The 16,836-nt window shown below is 37.4% G+C and overlaps 7 protein-coding genes across 7 annotated transcripts; all 7 read left to right on the top strand.

Moving 5' to 3' along the window:
* The first annotated feature begins 109 nt into the window (after nt 1-109).
* LOC6647968 (esterase B1) lies at nt 110-2,004 on the top strand. The gene is made up of 5 exons (XM_002070327.2): nt 110-120; nt 177-462; nt 533-683; nt 758-1,488; nt 1,552-2,004. The coding sequence occupies exons 1-5, from the start codon at nt 110-112 to the stop codon at nt 2,002-2,004; spliced, it is 1,632 nt and encodes a 543-aa protein (XP_002070363.2).
* Nucleotides 2,005-2,379: 375 nt separating this feature from the next.
* LOC6647967 (esterase B1) lies at nt 2,380-4,432 on the top strand. The gene is made up of 5 exons (XM_002070326.4): nt 2,380-2,421; nt 2,492-2,765; nt 2,845-2,995; nt 3,112-3,845; nt 3,910-4,432. The coding sequence occupies exons 1-5, from the start codon at nt 2,411-2,413 to the stop codon at nt 4,360-4,362; spliced, it is 1,623 nt and encodes a 540-aa protein (XP_002070362.2). The 5' UTR covers nt 2,380-2,410; the 3' UTR covers nt 4,363-4,432.
* A 76-nt stretch (nt 4,433-4,508) lies between these two features.
* Nucleotides 4,509-5,469, top strand: LOC6647966 (reticulon-1-A). The gene is made up of 2 exons (XM_002070325.4): nt 4,509-4,983; nt 5,041-5,469. Exons 1-2 carry the CDS (start codon nt 4,509-4,511, stop codon nt 5,316-5,318), a joined length of 753 nt encoding a protein of 250 aa, XP_002070361.2. The 3' UTR covers nt 5,319-5,469.
* Nucleotides 5,470-5,528: 59 nt separating this feature from the next.
* LOC6647965 (esterase B1) lies at nt 5,529-7,524 on the top strand. The gene is made up of 3 exons (XM_002070324.4): nt 5,529-5,988; nt 6,054-6,920; nt 6,984-7,524. The coding sequence occupies exons 1-3, from the start codon at nt 5,590-5,592 to the stop codon at nt 7,443-7,445; spliced, it is 1,728 nt and encodes a 575-aa protein (XP_002070360.3). The 5' UTR covers nt 5,529-5,589; the 3' UTR covers nt 7,446-7,524.
* Nucleotides 7,525-7,900: 376 nt separating this feature from the next.
* Nucleotides 7,901-10,406, top strand: LOC6647964 (esterase B1). The gene is made up of 6 exons (XM_002070323.4): nt 7,901-8,017; nt 8,435-8,747; nt 8,817-8,967; nt 9,032-9,595; nt 9,648-9,817; nt 9,887-10,406. The coding sequence occupies exons 1-6, from the start codon at nt 7,971-7,973 to the stop codon at nt 10,358-10,360; spliced, it is 1,719 nt and encodes a 572-aa protein (XP_002070359.2). The 5' UTR covers nt 7,901-7,970; the 3' UTR covers nt 10,361-10,406.
* A 755-nt stretch (nt 10,407-11,161) lies between these two features.
* LOC6648028 (esterase B1) lies at nt 11,162-16,010 on the top strand. The gene is made up of 6 exons (XM_002070322.4): nt 11,162-11,323; nt 13,987-14,299; nt 14,365-14,515; nt 14,574-15,137; nt 15,192-15,361; nt 15,420-16,010. Exons 1-6 carry the CDS (start codon nt 11,277-11,279, stop codon nt 15,891-15,893), a joined length of 1,719 nt encoding a protein of 572 aa, XP_002070358.1. The 5' UTR covers nt 11,162-11,276; the 3' UTR covers nt 15,894-16,010.
* A 61-nt stretch (nt 16,011-16,071) lies between these two features.
* Nucleotides 16,072-16,801, top strand: LOC6648027 (ubiquitin-conjugating enzyme E2-18 kDa). The gene has a single exon (XM_002070321.4). The coding sequence runs from the start codon at nt 16,207-16,209 to the stop codon at nt 16,666-16,668; it is 462 nt and encodes a 153-aa protein (XP_002070357.1). The 5' UTR covers nt 16,072-16,206; the 3' UTR covers nt 16,669-16,801.
* The last annotated feature ends 35 nt before the right edge of the window (nt 16,802-16,836 follow it).

A 16,836-nucleotide genomic window follows, 5' to 3' on the forward strand; every position in this document is an offset into this window, starting at 1 on the left:
GGTTTTTAATCGTCTTATTAAATTTAAAGAAAACTAAACATTGAGGTTTTCTTTATTGTCGGTGGTAACTCCTGATTTAGTTGACAAAAAGTCATAGTGAAGACACATCATGGTGATACAGTGAGTTGAATTGCAACATAATAAAACAAAAATAATTTTAACTCCTCTAATTTTGTAATTGACAATAGGCTAAAAACTTGTGAACTTACATTGCCGTTGGGCAAGATCAAGGGAATAAAACGTACGACTATTTACGAAGATGATTACTTTAGTTTTGAGAAACTGCCTTATGCCAAACCGCCGATCGGTGAACTCCGCTTCAAATCTCCTCAGCCGGCAGGGCCATGGACTGGTACACTTGATTGCACCCAGTTCGACCTGAAACCAGTTCAAAAAGGCTTACAAACGAAGGTAATTGAGGGCGTCGAGGACTGTTTATATCTTAATGTGTATAGCAAAAAGGTGAGTTAATGTACAAGAGGAATTTTAATTGATTAGATTTTTAATGTGTTTTGACTTTTACCATTAAAAGCTAAAGTCGGATAATCCTTTGCCGGTTATGGTTTATATTTATGGCGGGGCTTTTAGTGTTGGAGCGGCAACCCGCGAGACTTATAGTCCAGATTACTTTATGACTAAAGATGTTGTTTTAGTGACTTTTAACTATCGTGTTGATTGTTTGGGTAAGGGATTTTGATTCTTCTTTCAAACAAAAAATACTTCGTAAGCATTTTAACCTTCTTTACTTAATTTACAGGTTTTCTTTCGCTTAAAGACCCAAGTCTGAATGTTCCGGGCAACGCTGGACTTAAGGATCAAGTGCTGGCCCTTAGATGGGTAAAACAGTACATTTCCCACTTCAATGGCGATCAAAATAATATAACAGTCTTTGGCAACAGTGTAGGTGGTTGCTGCACCCACTATATGATGTGTACGGAACAGACAAGAGGACTATTCCATAAGGCTATCCTCATGTCGGGAACCTTTCACAATTTGTGGGCCATCACTCCACCCGCTGATTTTGCATATCGTCTGGCTAAACATCATGGTTACAAGGGCGAGAATAATGATGCCAAAATTCTTAAGTATTTACAGGGAGTTCCGCCTTTGCAATTAGTTAATTACAATCTTTTGACGCTAGAGGATCATAAAAATGGTTTGATTAACGCCTTTGGCCCCACAGTAGAGCCATTTGTGACAGAGGACTGTTTCATGCCGAAAGTGCCAGTGGAAATGGCTCGTGAGGCCTGGTCGAATGAAATTCCTGCCATGTTGGGTGGCACCTCATTCGAAGGTCTATTTCTGTATCCTGGCGTGGTGGCCAACTCGACATTGGATTTCCTGCCGAAGGACCTTTTGAGCGTTGTACCTTACGAAGTAAGGGTAAAGAATACAAAGGAAAAAAATTCGGAATACAGCAAGATGTTAATTGAATTGTACTTTGGAAAAGCTACGCCAAATTCGGAGTTGATGTTAAACTTCTTGGATGTAAGTAATTGTAATCGAGTCTAGTTATGAAACTTTGAAAGTTTTTCTATATTACAATTTTAGTACCAATCCTACAAAGTGTTTTGGCATGGCACAAATCGTACTCTTCATTCGCGTTTGACTTATGCTCGAGCTGCCACATATTTTTATCGCTTTGATTTCGATTCTCCTGATTTTAATTTCTATCGTAAAAAGTTCTGTGGCAACGATATTACCAAAGGTGTTGCACATGCCGATGACTTATCGTATCTATTCCGAAACTGTAACTCTTTTAAGTTGGATAAATCCTCACCAGAATATCGCACTATTCAACGCATGATCGGTATTTGGACTTCTTTTGCGGCTACATCAAATCCAAATTGTCAGGAGATTTCCGAGGTAAATTGGCAACCTTCGACCAAGGAGCAGGCTCATCTAGTACTTAATATTAGCAACGATGTAAAGATCATTGATCTGCCTGAGCATAAGAAGTTAAAAATTTGGAACAGTATGTACAAACCTGAATCATTGTTTTAATAAAGAAAACTTGTGATTACTTGCCAATTATGGTGCTTCTCTTTCAAATGAGTGATATGAGTGTGAATTAAACATTTAACTGAACATAATTAATTAAATATTTGCTTTATCGTTTTATATTTACAATTATTTCAAATGGTTAGCAATTTAAAAAATGGGTAATGTCCGAAGATCATAGCAAAGTGCTGAGTTCAGCAAAATAATCTTGTATCCCATAAAAATTCCATAAGCTTTAAAAGCTTTCCCAATAAGCAAACCACATCACACGATCATAAAAGCTCGATCTAACACTGGACATATTTTTTCAGACCCTACTGTACATCGAGCTTCGAGGTATTGTTTGTGTTTCACGCTGACTTAACTTTCAGTAGGCAATCGGCTCCCAAACAGGCAACTGAGCTACATCATGGCAGCAGAGTGAGTGCTTCAATTGGTTGAACTCTTTACCTGAGTTATTCATAACATTCCGACCCTTTATGTACGATAGCTTAAAGACTTGCGAAATTACATTGCCATTGGGCAAGGTCAAGGGAATGAAACGTAAGACCATTTACGATGATGAGTACTTTAGTTTTGAGAAACTGCCCTTCGGCAAACCACCGATTGGCGAATTGCGCTTCAAAGCTCCCCAGCCAGCTGAGCCATGGAATGGGACACTTGATTGCACTCAATTCGCTGAAAAGCCAGTTCAAAAAGGTTTCCTAACGGGCATAATTGAAGGCGTCGAGGACTGTTTGTATTTGAATGTGTATAGCAAACAGGTGAGCGATAGCGAATCACTGCTTATGATTGATGTGATTATTAATAAACTCTAATTGTTGTTTTTTTAACTATATAAAGCTGAAATCTGAGAAGCCATTGCCGGTTATGGTTTATATTTATGGCGGGGCCTTTACTATTGGAGAAGCCACACGTGTTCTCTATAGTCCGGACTACTTTATGGCCAAAGATGTTGTTTTGGTAACACTCAACTATCGTGTTGATTGTTTGGGTAAGGTATTTCATTTGGTGGTGGACACGCTTATCTTTTTGCCGACGATATTAAAGTCATTGTTTAACAGGTACTTTGACACCTACGTAATCGATTGTGTTTACTTGTTTTTGCAGGTTTTCTTTCGCTTAAAGATCCAAGTCTGAATGTACCGGGAAATGCAGGACTCAAGGATCAAGTGCTGGCCCTTAAATGGGTAAAACAGTACATTTCCCACTTCAATGGCGATGAAAATAATATAACAGTCTTTGGCGAGAGTGCAGGTGGTTGCTCTACACACTATATGATGTGCACGGAGCAGACGCGAGGTCTATTCCACAAGGCTATACCCATGTCCGGAACCGTTCACAATTATTGGTCTAACACTGAGCCAGCTGATTTTGCCTATCGTCTCGCCAAACATCATGGTTACAAGGGCGAGAATAATGATGCAAATATATTAAAGTATTTGCAGGGAGTTCCTCCTTTGGAATTGATCAATCATAGCTTATTGACAGTTGAGGATCGCAGAAATGGCTTGCTTTACCCCTTTGGCCCCACCATAGAGCCATATGTGACAGAGGACTGTGTGGTGCCGAAACTACAGGTGGAAATGGCACGTGAAGCCTGGTCAAATGAAATACCTGCCATGCTGGGCGGCACCTCATTCGAAGGTCTTTTTATGTATCCTGCATTGTCGGCAAACTTCAAGGCAATGGACAGCCTGCCAAAAGATCCTCTTAGAGTTGTACCTTACGAAATACGGGTGGAGAACACGGAGGAAAAGAATCTGGAATACAGCAAGAAAATTATTGAAACGTATTTTGGAAAGGCTACGCCAAATTCTGAGCTGATGTCAAACTTTATGGATGTGGGTGAATTTTATCAAGTATAAGTTTGAATATTTGCTAACTTTTCTTTATTGGTTTTTTCAGTATTATTCCTATAAAATATTCTGGCATGGCTTTCATCGTGCTCTTCACTCACGTTTGACTTATGGCAAAGCTCCGACATACTTCTATCGCTTTGATTTCGATTCTCCCGATTTCAATTTGTATCGTAAGAAATTCTGTGGCGATAATGTCACCAAAGGTGTTGCTCATGCTGATGATTTGTGCTATTTGTTCCTTAACTCTGAAGCCTGGAAGTTGGATAAATCCTCGCCAGAATATCGCACTATTCAACGCATGATCGGTATTTGGACTTCTTTTGCGACTACATCAAATCCAAATTGTCAGGAAATTTCCGAGGTAAATTGGCTACCTTCGACCAAGGAGCAAGCTCAACTAGTACTTAATATTAGCAGCGATGTAAAGATAATTGATCTGCCCGAGCGTGAGAAGTTGAAGGTTTGGGATATAATGTACAAACCTGAATCACTGTATTAACAAAAAAAACTTGTGATTATTTGAGCACATTGGCATTTGAAAATAAACTCAGTCTTGGCAAATTCATAAATGTGAGTTCACTTTTTGAAAATCGAATAAATCCACTTAATCAGAACAATTACAATAACATTAACTATTCGAATGCAATGCCTCTAATGGAGGGTCAAGTAGCAGACAATTCAAATTCCCTGTTCATAGAGCTGGAAAACCTATTGCTATGGCGCAACTGGCAGAAATCGGCAATCATTTTCATGGGTATTTTGCTTATTCTGGTGGATGTTGTTTACCATTCGATAATCAGTGTGGTCAGCATGACTTGCATCACCATGCTACTAATATCTATTGGCTATCGCTGTTTCGATCACTTTATGCAGTCGTGGAATAAGACGGATTCTATGGAACATCCATATCGTTGCTATTTAGAGATGGATTTCAGTATTTCACGAGAGAAGGCCATTTATTTGGTATGCCTGATTGTGGACAATTTGAATATTCTACTGATCAAGTGCCGTTCTCTCTTCTTTGTGGAGAATATCTGGGATTCGTGTAAGCTTCTGCTAGCTTTATGCGGTATTAATTTATTGGGCGATTGCTTCAATGGCCTAACCCTTTTAGTCTTAGGTGAGTCCTCTATAACGTGGCTAATATAATTACGAAATTAACATTAGAGCCCATTAGCCTACATTATGATCTTTACATTGCCAAAGTTATATGAATGGAATAAGGACATCGTTGACAGACAATTGGAAAAGTTTCTACTACTGCAATCAAACGATTCACAATTGATAGAGGAAAATTTGGCCGAGGAGGCTGTAATAGAGCCAACAACTGAACAGAATCTTTACAAAGTATGCGATAATATGGAACTATTTGAACTACTCGTGGAGGAGCATGGCGATGGATGTTGCTGTCGTGATTGTCAGGATATCGATGCCATTCCGATTGAGGCTCACTAAAAAGTTGCATATGGGCTTCATATTTGTTTTTACCATATTCAAAATATTTATATTTTCTGAACCAATGTATTTGAAATTTCTAGATTTGTATGAGTTGAAAAGAGTTACGCTCAGAATTTATGTGCGGCAATTAAAACGATGTGAAAATGTATACGAAATTTGTATTCATTGACTCAGACATTAATTTGCATTTGGGTTTTGTTTTGTTACTTATTCCAATCGTAGCTGTCCATTGAAATTCTGTCAAAATTTGTTTGCATTCGATAATGACATGTTGAAATTTATTTTCCCACGTCTTGTCAAAGGGAAATGTGTGCATTTTTTGAAGAAACAGTTTCACGGGAAGCAGCAAGTCTATTACCGAAGCACAAGCTCGACAGACTCGACGGACGAGTCAATGGTTGTGGATCTGCCCCAGCTGGGAAAAGTGCGGGGCAAGCGGCAATTTGGCATTTATGGCGATGAGTTTTTCAGTTTCGAGGGTTTACCTTTTGCCAAACCACCGATTGATGAGCTGCGCTTTAAGGCTCCGCAAGTCTGCGATGGTTGGGGATGGGATCAGGAATTGGATGCCCGCAAGGAACGTGATATCCCAGTGCAAGTAGATCAAAGAACATCTTGTGTCATAGGCAGTGAAGACTGTTTATATCTTAATGTGTATACCAAGCATGTAAGTGATCCTTTGTATCGTAATATGTGTATGGTAAATTCAATATTTTTATGCCTCCTCCCAAGTTTGATAGAACGAAACCTTCTTTACCGGTGATGGTTTTCATTTATGGTGGAGCATTTCGTTCAGGAGGTGCCTCAAGGTTTAACTATGGACCCGACTATCTGATGAGTAAGGATATTGTCTATGTCGTGTTTAATTATCGCGTGTGTTCGCTGGGTTTCCTTAGTTTACCCAATAACGACTTGAATATCGCCGGCGATGCTGGACTACAGGATCAAGTTTTGGCTTTACGTTGGATTAAGCAGCACATTGAACATTTCAATGGCGATGCGAATAATATAACATTGTTTGGTCAGAGTGCTGGAGCTGCCTCTGTGCATTTTATGATGTGTATGCCAGAGGCGAAAGATCTTTTTCACAAGGCTATCATGATGTCAGGCAGTATGTTGTGCCCTTGGACACAATCGCCAGGAAAGGATGTTTTGTTCTGTCAATTAGCTGTGCAAGCTGGATATGAGGGACCCATGACCCAAGAGGATATATTGAAATTTTTACATTGCGTATCTGCTGAGAAACTGGTCCAACATGATTTTTTCAATTTTAGTCACAAATGCTTCGGCTTCATACATCCATTTGTGCCGAGTATGGAGGAACGTCCGCTGCTTGAATTAATGCGAGAGGCATGGTCAGTTCAAGTGCCTTTGCTTTTGGGTGGCACTTCCTTTGAGGGACTCGTGTCGTATCCATTGTGCAAGTCGAGTAACGGTTATATAATGGATCTTCTAAAACAAGAGCCTACATTGGTCTTGCCCTATGAGCTGTATAAAACTTTATCTCCCGAGGAGCGTGAATGTCGAGCTGCTACTATTGTTGAGACCCATTACGGTCCTAGAAGCATTGACAAAAACAATGTGTCCCAAGTCTTGGATGTAAGTAATTCTGTGTCTCGATCCATGATTTTCTCTTAATTTTAATTCAATTTTTTGTTCTAGCTCTTCAGCTATAAACTTTTCTGGCATGGGCTTCATCGTGTGGTCCGTTCTCGTTTGGTGCATGCCCAAGCTCCTACTTATCTATACCGTTTCGATTTCGATTCACCCACACATAACTTTATGCGTATTAAACTCTGTGGCGATGATATCAAACGCGGCGTTTGTCATGCTGATGATTTGGGCTATATTTTCCACAAACAAAATGTTAAGAAACTATCCAGAAATTCCCCCGAATATTGTACAATACAAAGGATGGTTAGCATTCTGACTACATTTGCCAGCACTGGCGATCCAAACTGCGAGGAAACGGGCTCTGAGGCATGGACACCATTAACACCAAAATTACCCTATAGGGTTCTCAATATTGGACAAGATTTGGAGCTAAAAACTCAATGCGAACGCCAAGGATTGGAAGTATGGAATCAACTTTATGACAGCGATAAAGCTCTTTATGGAGGATGATAACATTTTGAAAAAACAGCAAAAATTCGAAAAATTAACTAATGGAATGTATCAATAAAATTTGAATTGTTCCAATATAGAATCCCAGCACTGTGACTGGATCGAAGCTTTTATTGCAATGCTCTTAAGAAATAATAAAAGCTCTGATAATTAGATCGGGTTAGACCGGGTGCCCGTAGTTTCCAGTGTGTTTTGGTGGTGTAAAGCTTTCATCCTTATCTCTATTGTGAGCTGAAACTACATTTTTTCATTTTATTTTGCTATACGTTTTCGTTACACATTTGTTATCTGGCATTTTGATGCTTTTGTAGATAATTTGGTATAGTATAGTTCTCTCTTTCTTTTTGTTTGTTAATTATCTTTGCCATTTGTTTGAATCGACTGTTCTGTTTTGTTTGGAATTTAAATATAGTTTGAGTTAGTTTGGTTGTCTCAGTTTCTGTTTGGAGCTGGCCCAATCCAGTTGGTCCGATCAGCGAGTAACCCAATTTTGAATCAAATCAATTAGAACTTTTCGATAGAAATATGAACAAAAATCTTGGCTTTGTAGAACGTTTGCGATGGCGTTTTAAGTAAGTAATCATAAACGAAAAAAAATTATGTTTAATTGGACACTTAAGTAAAATTTCAGAAGCTTTAATCGCACATTTTAGTTGTTGATTCTTTGAAAATTTTCCTAACCAGATTTGTATGTGATACTTATTTCATAAAACTTGTTTTATAACAGATAAGAGAAGTATTTGTAAAGTCATTTAATTGAAGAATTGCCTTCTCGAAAGTGTTTCTATTTTGATAAGTATTTCACCAGGCCAATTTTCCATAGATTTAACATTATTGTGAAATAAACTTAAGAAAATTTTGATGAGAAGTAACATTGAAGTTAAATAAATAAGGTCTAATATTGTTGGATTTGTCCTTAACTAAATGTCAAAAGTAAAAGCATTTATAACCACATGTTCTTAATTATTAAAGGTATTTTCATTTTGCAGTACTATAGCGCATAAGATCCATGAATATCGATCAACAACCAACGAGACAATTGTTGCTGATACGGAATATGGAAAAGTGAAGGGAGTAAAGAGAATATCTTTGTATGATGTACCCTACTACAGTTTCGAGGGTATTCCCTATGCCCAGCCTCCTGTGGGTGACTTGCGTTTTAGGGCACCAAAACGGCACACACCTTGGGAGGGAATAAAGGATTGTAGTCAGTGCAAGGATAAGGCAGTTCAAGTGCAATTCGTCTATGATAAAGTAGAAGGATCTGAGGATTGCCTTTACCTGAACGTCTATACGAATAATGTAAGAAAAAACAGGATAAAAGACATTCGGATGAATGCTCACTGAAATGATTTCCGCAATTCTCTTTAGGTCACGCCCAGTAAACCACGTCCAGTCATGGTCTGGATTCATGGTGGTGCTTTTATTCAAGGCGAAGGCAACCGTGAATGGTATGGCCCAGACTACTTGATCGAGAAAGATGTTGTTTTGGTTGTCATTCAGTATCGTTTGGGAGTTTTGGGTAAGCGCTCAATGATTAAAACACATTAAAATAGTAGCTTATAATAGGAAATATATTTTTAAAGGTTTCTTAAGTTTGAATTCACCGGAATTAAATGTCCCTGGTAATGCAGCTCTCAAGGATCAAGTGATGGCTCTCAAATGGATCAAGAACAATTGTGCCAACTTTGGTGGCGATCCGAATTGCATAACAGTGTTTGGAGAAAGTGCAGGTGGTCAAGGTACCCATTATATGATGATGACTGAACAGACAAAAGGACTTTTCCATCGAGCTATTCTACAATCTGGAGCGGTCTCTTGGGCCGGTCCCTTTAATGGAGATATTACCCATAATGCTTATAGAATCGCCAAACTGGCAGGCTACAAGGGAGAGAACAATGACAAGGATGTCTTGGATTTCTTGCTCAAAGTTGATGCCAAAGATTTGATACGCGTGGAGGGCAATGTAATTACCCCAGAAGAACATCTAAAGAAGATATTGTTTGCATTCGGTCCATCATTAGAGCCGTATGTCACACCTGAGTGTGTTATACCCAAACTTCCGATTGAGTTGATAAGAAAATCTTGGAGTAGCTCAATGCCAGTAATGATTGGAAATACTTCTTACGAGGGACTTTTTTGGGTTCCAGGTAAGAAATTATTAGAGTGAAAATATTGGAAATAAAATGTTTGCTTTGACAGAAACTAAGATGTCGCCACAGGTGGTTCAACAAGTAGAAACTGGTACTCCTTTTATACCACGAGAACTACTGGCGACCAATCCAAGCAGTGAAAAGAAGGCTGAGTGGAGTCGGAGAATTCGTGATGCACATCGCACAAGTGAAGTGGCCACCGTAGACAATTATATGGAGGTAAGTTTAAAAAAAAGTCTTGTCACTACCTTGCCATTGGATCTTAAAAATATCTTCTTCAATTCACAGCTTTGTTCCATGTACTACTTTATCTTTCCTTCCATACGCATGATACGGTCTCATCTTGCTCATGACGCAGAAGCTCCAGTTTACTTTTATCGCTATGATTTCGATTCGGAGGAGCTCATCTTCAACTATCGAATTATGCGTGAAGGTCGCGGAGTCAAAGGTGTTGGACATGCCGATGAGTTGGCCTACCTATTCAGCAGTCTTCAGTCACATCGCCTCCCTAAAGATGGTCGAGATTATCGTAATATTGAAAGACTTGTAGGCATCTGGACACAATTTGCCAAAACAGGCAATCCAAATAGTAAAGATATCAATGGACTGGACACTCTAACTTGGAACCCTGTACAGAAAACAGATAAAGTCTTCAAGTGCCTGAATATTAGCGATGATTTGAAATATATTGATTTGCCTGAATGGAATAAGGTTCAGGTTTGGGAGAGTCTTTATGAGGATAACAAAGATTTGCTATTTTAATCCTCTGCTTGTTGTTTGAAATTAAAAATAAACCCAAAAATTTAGTAATACGTTAACAAATCGTTTGAGCTTTTTGTGTCAATATTTTAGGCCGACACTGTTTACTTGTAGTCTCTGCTTATCTTTAGGGCTGTGGTGGAGCCAAAGCTTTTGCCTAAAAACGCCCCTACCAATAGAAAAGCTTCTTTCTGCTTCTGTTTACAATAATTGCCGACACGATCGAGTGTGGTTGACCCACTCTCAATAATAGACCTCTGATTCTCTATTTCTCTGGCTCTCTTCCTCTGCCAAGTGTTCATATTGACCTTCTCACTTAGCGCCAACCGGCTTTCCGCCTATTGACTTTCAGAAACTTTTGTTTATACTTGTTGAAAAATTAAACAAATTTGCTAATAAAACATATCGTTTGGTGCACTATTGATTAATTATGCAGTAGCTCTAGGCGCGCCTAGAATACCCACCCCACTCAGCACTCGAGAGCCTACGCATTCTCCACTAGATGATCGGCTGTGACTCTCTGGAACGTTTAATCTCTGCGCCGCATATGAAACGCAGCATTTTTGCTTTTGTTTTGCTATAAACTTTTTTCATTCTTTTTGTTTTTGTTTAATTTGTATTCTGATATTTGTGTTAATGTAGTATATTTCTCTCTGTTTTTTTCTTTTTTTCGTTTTTGTTTTCTTTTTTTTTATAATTTTTGCCACTTGTTTATTTCGCCTGTTCTGTTCGGTTCGGTTGTGTTCTGCTTGCCAATGGAATTCAATATGAGTAAAAGTTTATAATTTCAGTTTCTGTTTGGAGCTGGCACAATACAGTTGGTTGGTCCGATCGTTTACAGATCAGCAGCAAGTTCAATACACATATTTGCTAAACATATTTCAACTCGAAAGTTTTTAAACATATTTTGGATAGAATCATGAATAAGAACCTCGGCTTTATGGAACGCTTGCGGTGGCGCTTAAAGTAAGTTTTCTATTATTAAGAGTGATGACCTCAATTGGTCAGTTGATTATTAATTTCATTATAAATTTGTTAATGTCGAAAGGTGCTTATTGGGAATACACATATATAGTATTTGTATATATACTTTATATTTATCTGCTTGCGATTTGTCGGTAGCCAATTGAAGCGTTTGAATTGATGTTCTATTTTTTACTTGTTATGTTGGTTTTTGTTTTTTTGGCATTTTTCTTGCCTATTGTCAGCAATGACTAAGACCTTTATGTGGATGAAGGTTTAATAATTCATCTAATGAAATTGATATTTTTGTATTTGCTTTTGTAATAGATTAGATAAATATATTGTAGATGACGTAAATGACGTAAAATAAAACATATGTTCTAATATTTAAAGAGTAGCTTTTTCAAATCCACTAGAATCTAATGAAACATGTGATAAGAAATTGTTTAATTAGCACTTTAATCAATAAGATTTCTTTATAATTAAAAAATCAAATGGAAACAAATGCAATCTACATTTTGTAAAAGTCATCAAAGTTAATAAACCATATGTTTCTACATATGTGGTTGTTCCAAGTAACTTTCCTTATTTATATTATAGAGAGTTCTGCAAAAGGTTGACCTATCCTAGCTTTGTCTGCATTAAACAGCTGATAGATAAAGTCTTTTAAAATATTAAACAGCTGCTGGGTTTCCCCTCAGATTTATTCAACGGAATGTTTATAGAACACAGTGTCTAAAATCGAGTGTAGTACATTTAAAAACATTCTTTTGAGGTGAGATATTGGTAACTCTGATTTTTTAATGACAACTCTTTCAAAATTGCAAGTTAAAATGCCTTCTTTAGTTTACTGCCCTATTGATAAGTATTTCACAACTTTTAAATTGAAAATTACTTATTATGGCGAAATAGTATTTATATTTCAATAAACAGATAAAGTTTGTATATATTTCAACAAGTCTAATCTAAGAACTGAAGGTTATTAGCCTCTTCTTAATGCAAAAATTCATTCGATTAATTCATAAAAATTATCCAATTTATTACTTAATCAATTTAATGCGAAATACATTTCATATTTATGACCTCATATAGTAAATATATACATATATGGTTAAATACTATGCGCATTTTACACAGTTAATTACTAAAATTCAAAAACAAAAACAAAAAAAAAAAGGCAGTATCAGACAGAGTTTTGCCTACATAAGCAAATATTGAAACAAAAGGTTTGTTGTTGTTCTTGTGGTTATGGCTATATTTGAACATTATATAACAAAAGTGAGTATAGTGCGACACGTGTTGAGAACTATTCAATTAATTACAAATCAAACAATAACTGGCATACCTCTTGACAGCAAGGATATTACCTATTTAAAATTCCAGTAGGGTAAATACACTTACAATAAGTCGCACCCAGCTTAAAACCAGAACTGAATCACTGATTATTCAAATAGATCTGTAGTTATTCTATCAGCTTTCTGTATACTGTGTGATATAGGGAAGCAGATGAAATAAATGCAATTGCAATTTAATATTTAAATCTGGCAATTTAAGTTTTTTCCAAACCAGAGACAGATAATTGGTAAATTAAAATTTTATCACGTCGACAGTTAAATAAATGTGTAAATATGTAATTAAAACACTGTTTGGTATAATTATCACAATTTTTTTTGTTTTAAACTTTGACTTAGTCAGCATGGCAAATAGTTTTTAAACTATAATTAAAATTATACCAACCATTTCTATCTTTCTTTGTATATTTCTCTAATCAAAAGTGAAAGCTAATTATATCTGCTCAAGTGCTTCTCTAATGATAACAAGTCAGGGGAAAAAAGGGTATAGAACATGAATTGGAACTGATAAGCATAGGTTTATATTTATAATTCACTGTCATAAAGATTGTGGACATACTATATAATCCTAATTAATTTGGGCGATAAGCAGAACTGACAGTGACTTTGACTTGTTTACCATGATCTTAAGATGGCTTAAGCAAAGTATTTAAGTCGTTTTGCTAAAAATGCATGCATGGGTGTTAGTTAGGACTTTCGAGAGCCAAAAACTTGAAATTTTCAGGTGTATTTCAGTAAATACTTTTTTCAGTCTTGAATTCGCTACAGATTGTCTTAGTTACAGAAACTTTCTTCTCAGAAAATATTAATGACTAACTATAATCTACTCGTAAATATGTTCTGCATGTATTCGATACCAGTTTGTAAGTCTTAAATCAACAAAAAAAACATGACACGCCCCCTCATATTTGTGTGTTGTATACAAGTAAGTTCATTAACTCTTAGATTTGGCAATCGGATGTAAATTAAAGATTCATTCGTGAAAAACAGATTTCTACTTAGTAAGTTTCCTGGGTGACCTCAGTGTTTGCTGCTTGACAGGTTGTGACTATGGTAGCAGTTGCAGATTGTGTTAATTTATCACTGACAACCAGTCAGGTAGGTCTCCAGGTAAACTGCATAGTTTGTATCGTAAAGCCCCATACAGTTGACTGGAGATGAACTGTTGTAGCAGCAAAATAATTTAAATTGCATGCACTGTGACTTTGAAAATTAATTAAAATAATTAACTAGCAGCATCTATTTGTGGGTGGAATGTGTTTGCATATATGTACATATATTTCAATCTATTGTTGTGCTAAATTTCCTTTGCAGAACCATCGAGCATAAAATTCAACAATATCGTTTGACAACCAACGAAACAATTGTCGCTGATACCGAATATGGAAAAGTGCAGGGAGTGAAGAAAATATCTCTGTATGATGTTCCATACTACAGTTTCGAGGGTATTCCCTACGCCCAGCCACCTGTGGGTGAATTGCGCTTTAGGGCACCACAACGGCCCACACCTTGGGAAGGTGTTAGGGATTGCAGTCAGTACAAGGATAAGTCAGTTCAAGTGCAGTTTGTCTATGATAAAGTGGAAGGTTCCGAAGATTGTCTATACTTGAATGTTTTTACCAACAATGTAAGTAGCATCTAATAGAATCTACTTATGAATGCTACTAACGACGATTTGCCAATTTTTTTCAGGTAACACCCACTAAGCCACGTCCAGTCATGGTCTGGATACATGGCGGTGGCTTCATACAAGGCGAAGGCAATCGCGAATGGTATGGCCCAGATTATTTCATTAAAGAAGATGTTGTTCTCGTCACCATTTCATATCGTTTAGGAGCTTTGGGTAAGTTAGAACTAATTAAATCCACAAAAAACAGTTATTAATCTGCAATTTTTCCTAGGTTTTCTTAGTCTAAGTTCTCCGGAATTAAATGTCCCCGGTAATGCGGGTCTAAAGGATCAAGTGATGGCCCTCAAATGGATCAAGAATAATTGTGCCAACTTTGGTGGCGATCCGAATTGCATAACAGTCTTTGGAGAAAGCGCAGGCGGTGCTTCTACCCATTACATGATGATCACTGATCAGACCCAGGGTCTTTTCCATCGGGCTGTTTTGCAATCGGGCAGTGCTATTTGTCCTTGGGCCTACAATGGAGATATTACCCATAATGCCTTTAGAATCGCTAAGCTGGCGGGCTACAAGGGAGAGAATAATGACAAGGATGTCTTGAGTTTTTTGCACAACATCAAGGCCAAAGACTTGATACGTGTAGAGGAACACGTCTTGTCTCTTGAAGATCGAAATAATAATATTATGTTTGCTTTTGGACCATCTTTGGAACCTTTTATCACACCTGAATGTGTGGTTCCCAAGCATCCACGCGAGTTGATGAAGACAGCTTGGAGTAACTCAATACCCATATTGATTGGAAATACTTCCTATGAGGGTCTCTTATGGGTGCCATGTAAGAAATGATATTCGTCTCAGATGAATTCAGTTTGTAGTTCAATTTTTGCAGTACTTAAGATGGCGCCTCAGGTGACTCAAAAACTAGATGCTGGAACTCCATTTATTCCTCAGGAGCTGCTGGCCACAGAGCCCAGCAGCGACAAGAAGGATGAGTGGAGTCGCAGAATTCGTGACACCCATCGCACAGGTGAAGTGGCGACCGGAGATAACTATATGGATGTAAGTTATTTCGTTTCTTCTCTTGAGGTTTTAAATAACATTTCCCATCTTTTTTTAGTATTGTTCGCTCTACTACTTTGTCTTTCCTGCTGTTCGACTTATAAAATCTCGCCAAGCCTATGCTGCAGGAGCTCCTGTTTATTTTTATCGCTATGATTTCGATTCGGAGGAGATTATTTTCAATTATCGCATAATGCGTATGGGTCGTGGAGTCAAGGGAGTTAGCCATGCCGATGAATTGGCTTATCAATTCAGCAGTCTTCAGGCACGACGTCTGCCCAAAGAAAGTCGAGAGTATCGCAATATTGAAAGAACTGTGGGAATCTGGACACAATTTGCAGCAACAGGTAATCCGTACAATGAGAAAATTAATGGAATGGACACTCTCACTTGGGATCCTGTGCGCAAAACAGATGAAGTCTTCAAGTGCCTCAATATTAGTGATGATTTGAGGTACATTGATTTGCCTGAATGGAGCAAGGTTAAGGCATGGGAGAGTCTTTATGAGAATAACAAGGATTTGCTTTTCTGATTTTCGGCTTTTTCTTTTACTCCACTTAGATAAAGGTCATGTGTTTATACGTAATAGATAAGAATCTTAATATCAATTTATGCAATATTAATAAATATTTACACAAAATCCAAAATATTTAAAAATTCTGATCAAAGTAGATATTGCTTTGTTTTAATAGTAAAATGTGTAGTTAAATCAATGTTGGCTTTTATTTAGTAAACAGAATAGCATCAAGTAAAATTTAAAAATTTCGTAGTTTGTTATATTTCGTTTGAACATCTATAATAGTAAAAAAAAACCTTAAGAAAAAAAAAAAATAAACACCAAAGTAATGGCTGGTGCACGTCGCTTGGGTCGGGAACTGACGGAAATAACGGCGTTGGAATGGAAAACTGTGCGCAACATTCAGACCTCCGAAGAATCAGTGTTCATGTGGACCGGTCTGCTTGTGCCCGAGAAGGTGCCATACAATAAGGGTGCCTTTCGCATTGAAATCCTCTTTCCACCGCAATATCCCTTCTTGCCGCCCAAAATACATTTCAAGACGAAGATCTATCATCCCAACATTGATGAGAAGGGTGAAGTGTGTTTGCCCATTATAAGTCCAGATAATTGGAAACCCACAACACGTACAGAACAAATTTTACAGGATTTGGTGTCCATTATTCACGACCCAGAACCGGAACATCCTTTACGTAGTGATTTGGCTGAGGAGTATGTGAAAGAGCATGCAAAATTCATAAAAACGGCCGAAGAGTTTACCAAAAAGAATGCTGAGAAGCGCCCGGAGTAACACAAAAAATTAAACGCTTTCAAAGGTTTATAAAAATTACAGTCTTGGCTAAAAGACACATTTAACATTTGGATCGAAACTTTTTCACTTTGTGCTATGATTGCAATAAATTGATAAGATAGTTTCATCATAACATAAGTAATTTACAGAAGGTGAGAGAGAAGGTCT

This window comes from Drosophila willistoni, chromosome 3R, assembly GCF_018902025.1.
Source record: "Drosophila willistoni isolate 14030-0811.24 chromosome 3R, UCI_dwil_1.1, whole genome shotgun sequence".
NCBI lineage: Eukaryota > Metazoa > Arthropoda > Insecta > Diptera > Drosophilidae > Drosophila > Drosophila willistoni.

Excerpts from the sequence above, each read along its gene's own strand:
- LOC6647968 (XM_002070327.2), top strand. Across the intron at positions 463-532 it reads TTAATGTGTATAGCAAAAAG|CTAAAGTCGGATAATCCTTT; the intron begins GTGAGTTAATGT and ends TACCATTAAAAG. Across the intron at positions 1,489-1,551 it reads TGATGTTAAACTTCTTGGAT|TACCAATCCTACAAAGTGTT; the intron begins GTAAGTAATTGT and ends TTACAATTTTAG.
- LOC6647967 (XM_002070326.4), top strand. Across the intron at positions 2,996-3,111 it reads CTATCGTGTTGATTGTTTGG|GTTTTCTTTCGCTTAAAGAT; the intron begins GTAAGGTATTTC and ends TTGTTTTTGCAG. Across the intron at positions 3,846-3,909 it reads TGATGTCAAACTTTATGGAT|TATTATTCCTATAAAATATT; the intron begins GTGGGTGAATTT and ends TGGTTTTTTCAG.
- LOC6647966 (XM_002070325.4), top strand. The coding sequence starts at position 4,509 with ATGCCTCTAATGGAGGGTCAAGTAGCAGACAATTCAAATTCCCTGTTC. Across the intron at positions 4,984-5,040 it reads CCTAACCCTTTTAGTCTTAG|CCTACATTATGATCTTTACA; the intron begins GTGAGTCCTCTA and ends AGAGCCCATTAG.
- LOC6647965 (XM_002070324.4), top strand. The coding sequence starts at position 5,590 with ATGTTGAAATTTATTTTCCCACGTCTTGTCAAAGGGAAATGTGTGCAT. Across the intron at positions 5,989-6,053 it reads TTAATGTGTATACCAAGCAT|TTTGATAGAACGAAACCTTC; the intron begins GTAAGTGATCCT and ends CCTCCTCCCAAG. Across the intron at positions 6,921-6,983 it reads ATGTGTCCCAAGTCTTGGAT|CTCTTCAGCTATAAACTTTT; the intron begins GTAAGTAATTCT and ends TTTTTGTTCTAG.
- LOC6647964 (XM_002070323.4), top strand. The coding sequence starts at position 7,971 with ATGAACAAAAATCTTGGCTTTGTAGAACGTTTGCGATGGCGTTTTAA. Across the intron at positions 8,018-8,434 it reads CGTTTGCGATGGCGTTTTAA|TACTATAGCGCATAAGATCC; the intron begins GTAAGTAATCAT and ends TTCATTTTGCAG. Across the intron at positions 9,818-9,886 it reads CCGTAGACAATTATATGGAG|CTTTGTTCCATGTACTACTT; the intron begins GTAAGTTTAAAA and ends TTCAATTCACAG.
- LOC6648028 (XM_002070322.4), top strand. The coding sequence starts at position 11,277 with ATGAATAAGAACCTCGGCTTTATGGAACGCTTGCGGTGGCGCTTAAA. Across the intron at positions 14,300-14,364 it reads TGAATGTTTTTACCAACAAT|GTAACACCCACTAAGCCACG; the intron begins GTAAGTAGCATC and ends AATTTTTTTCAG. Across the intron at positions 14,516-14,573 it reads ATATCGTTTAGGAGCTTTGG|GTTTTCTTAGTCTAAGTTCT; the intron begins GTAAGTTAGAAC and ends AATTTTTCCTAG.
- LOC6648027 (XM_002070321.4), top strand. The coding sequence starts at position 16,207 with ATGGCTGGTGCACGTCGCTTGGGTCGGGAACTGACGGAAATAACGGCG.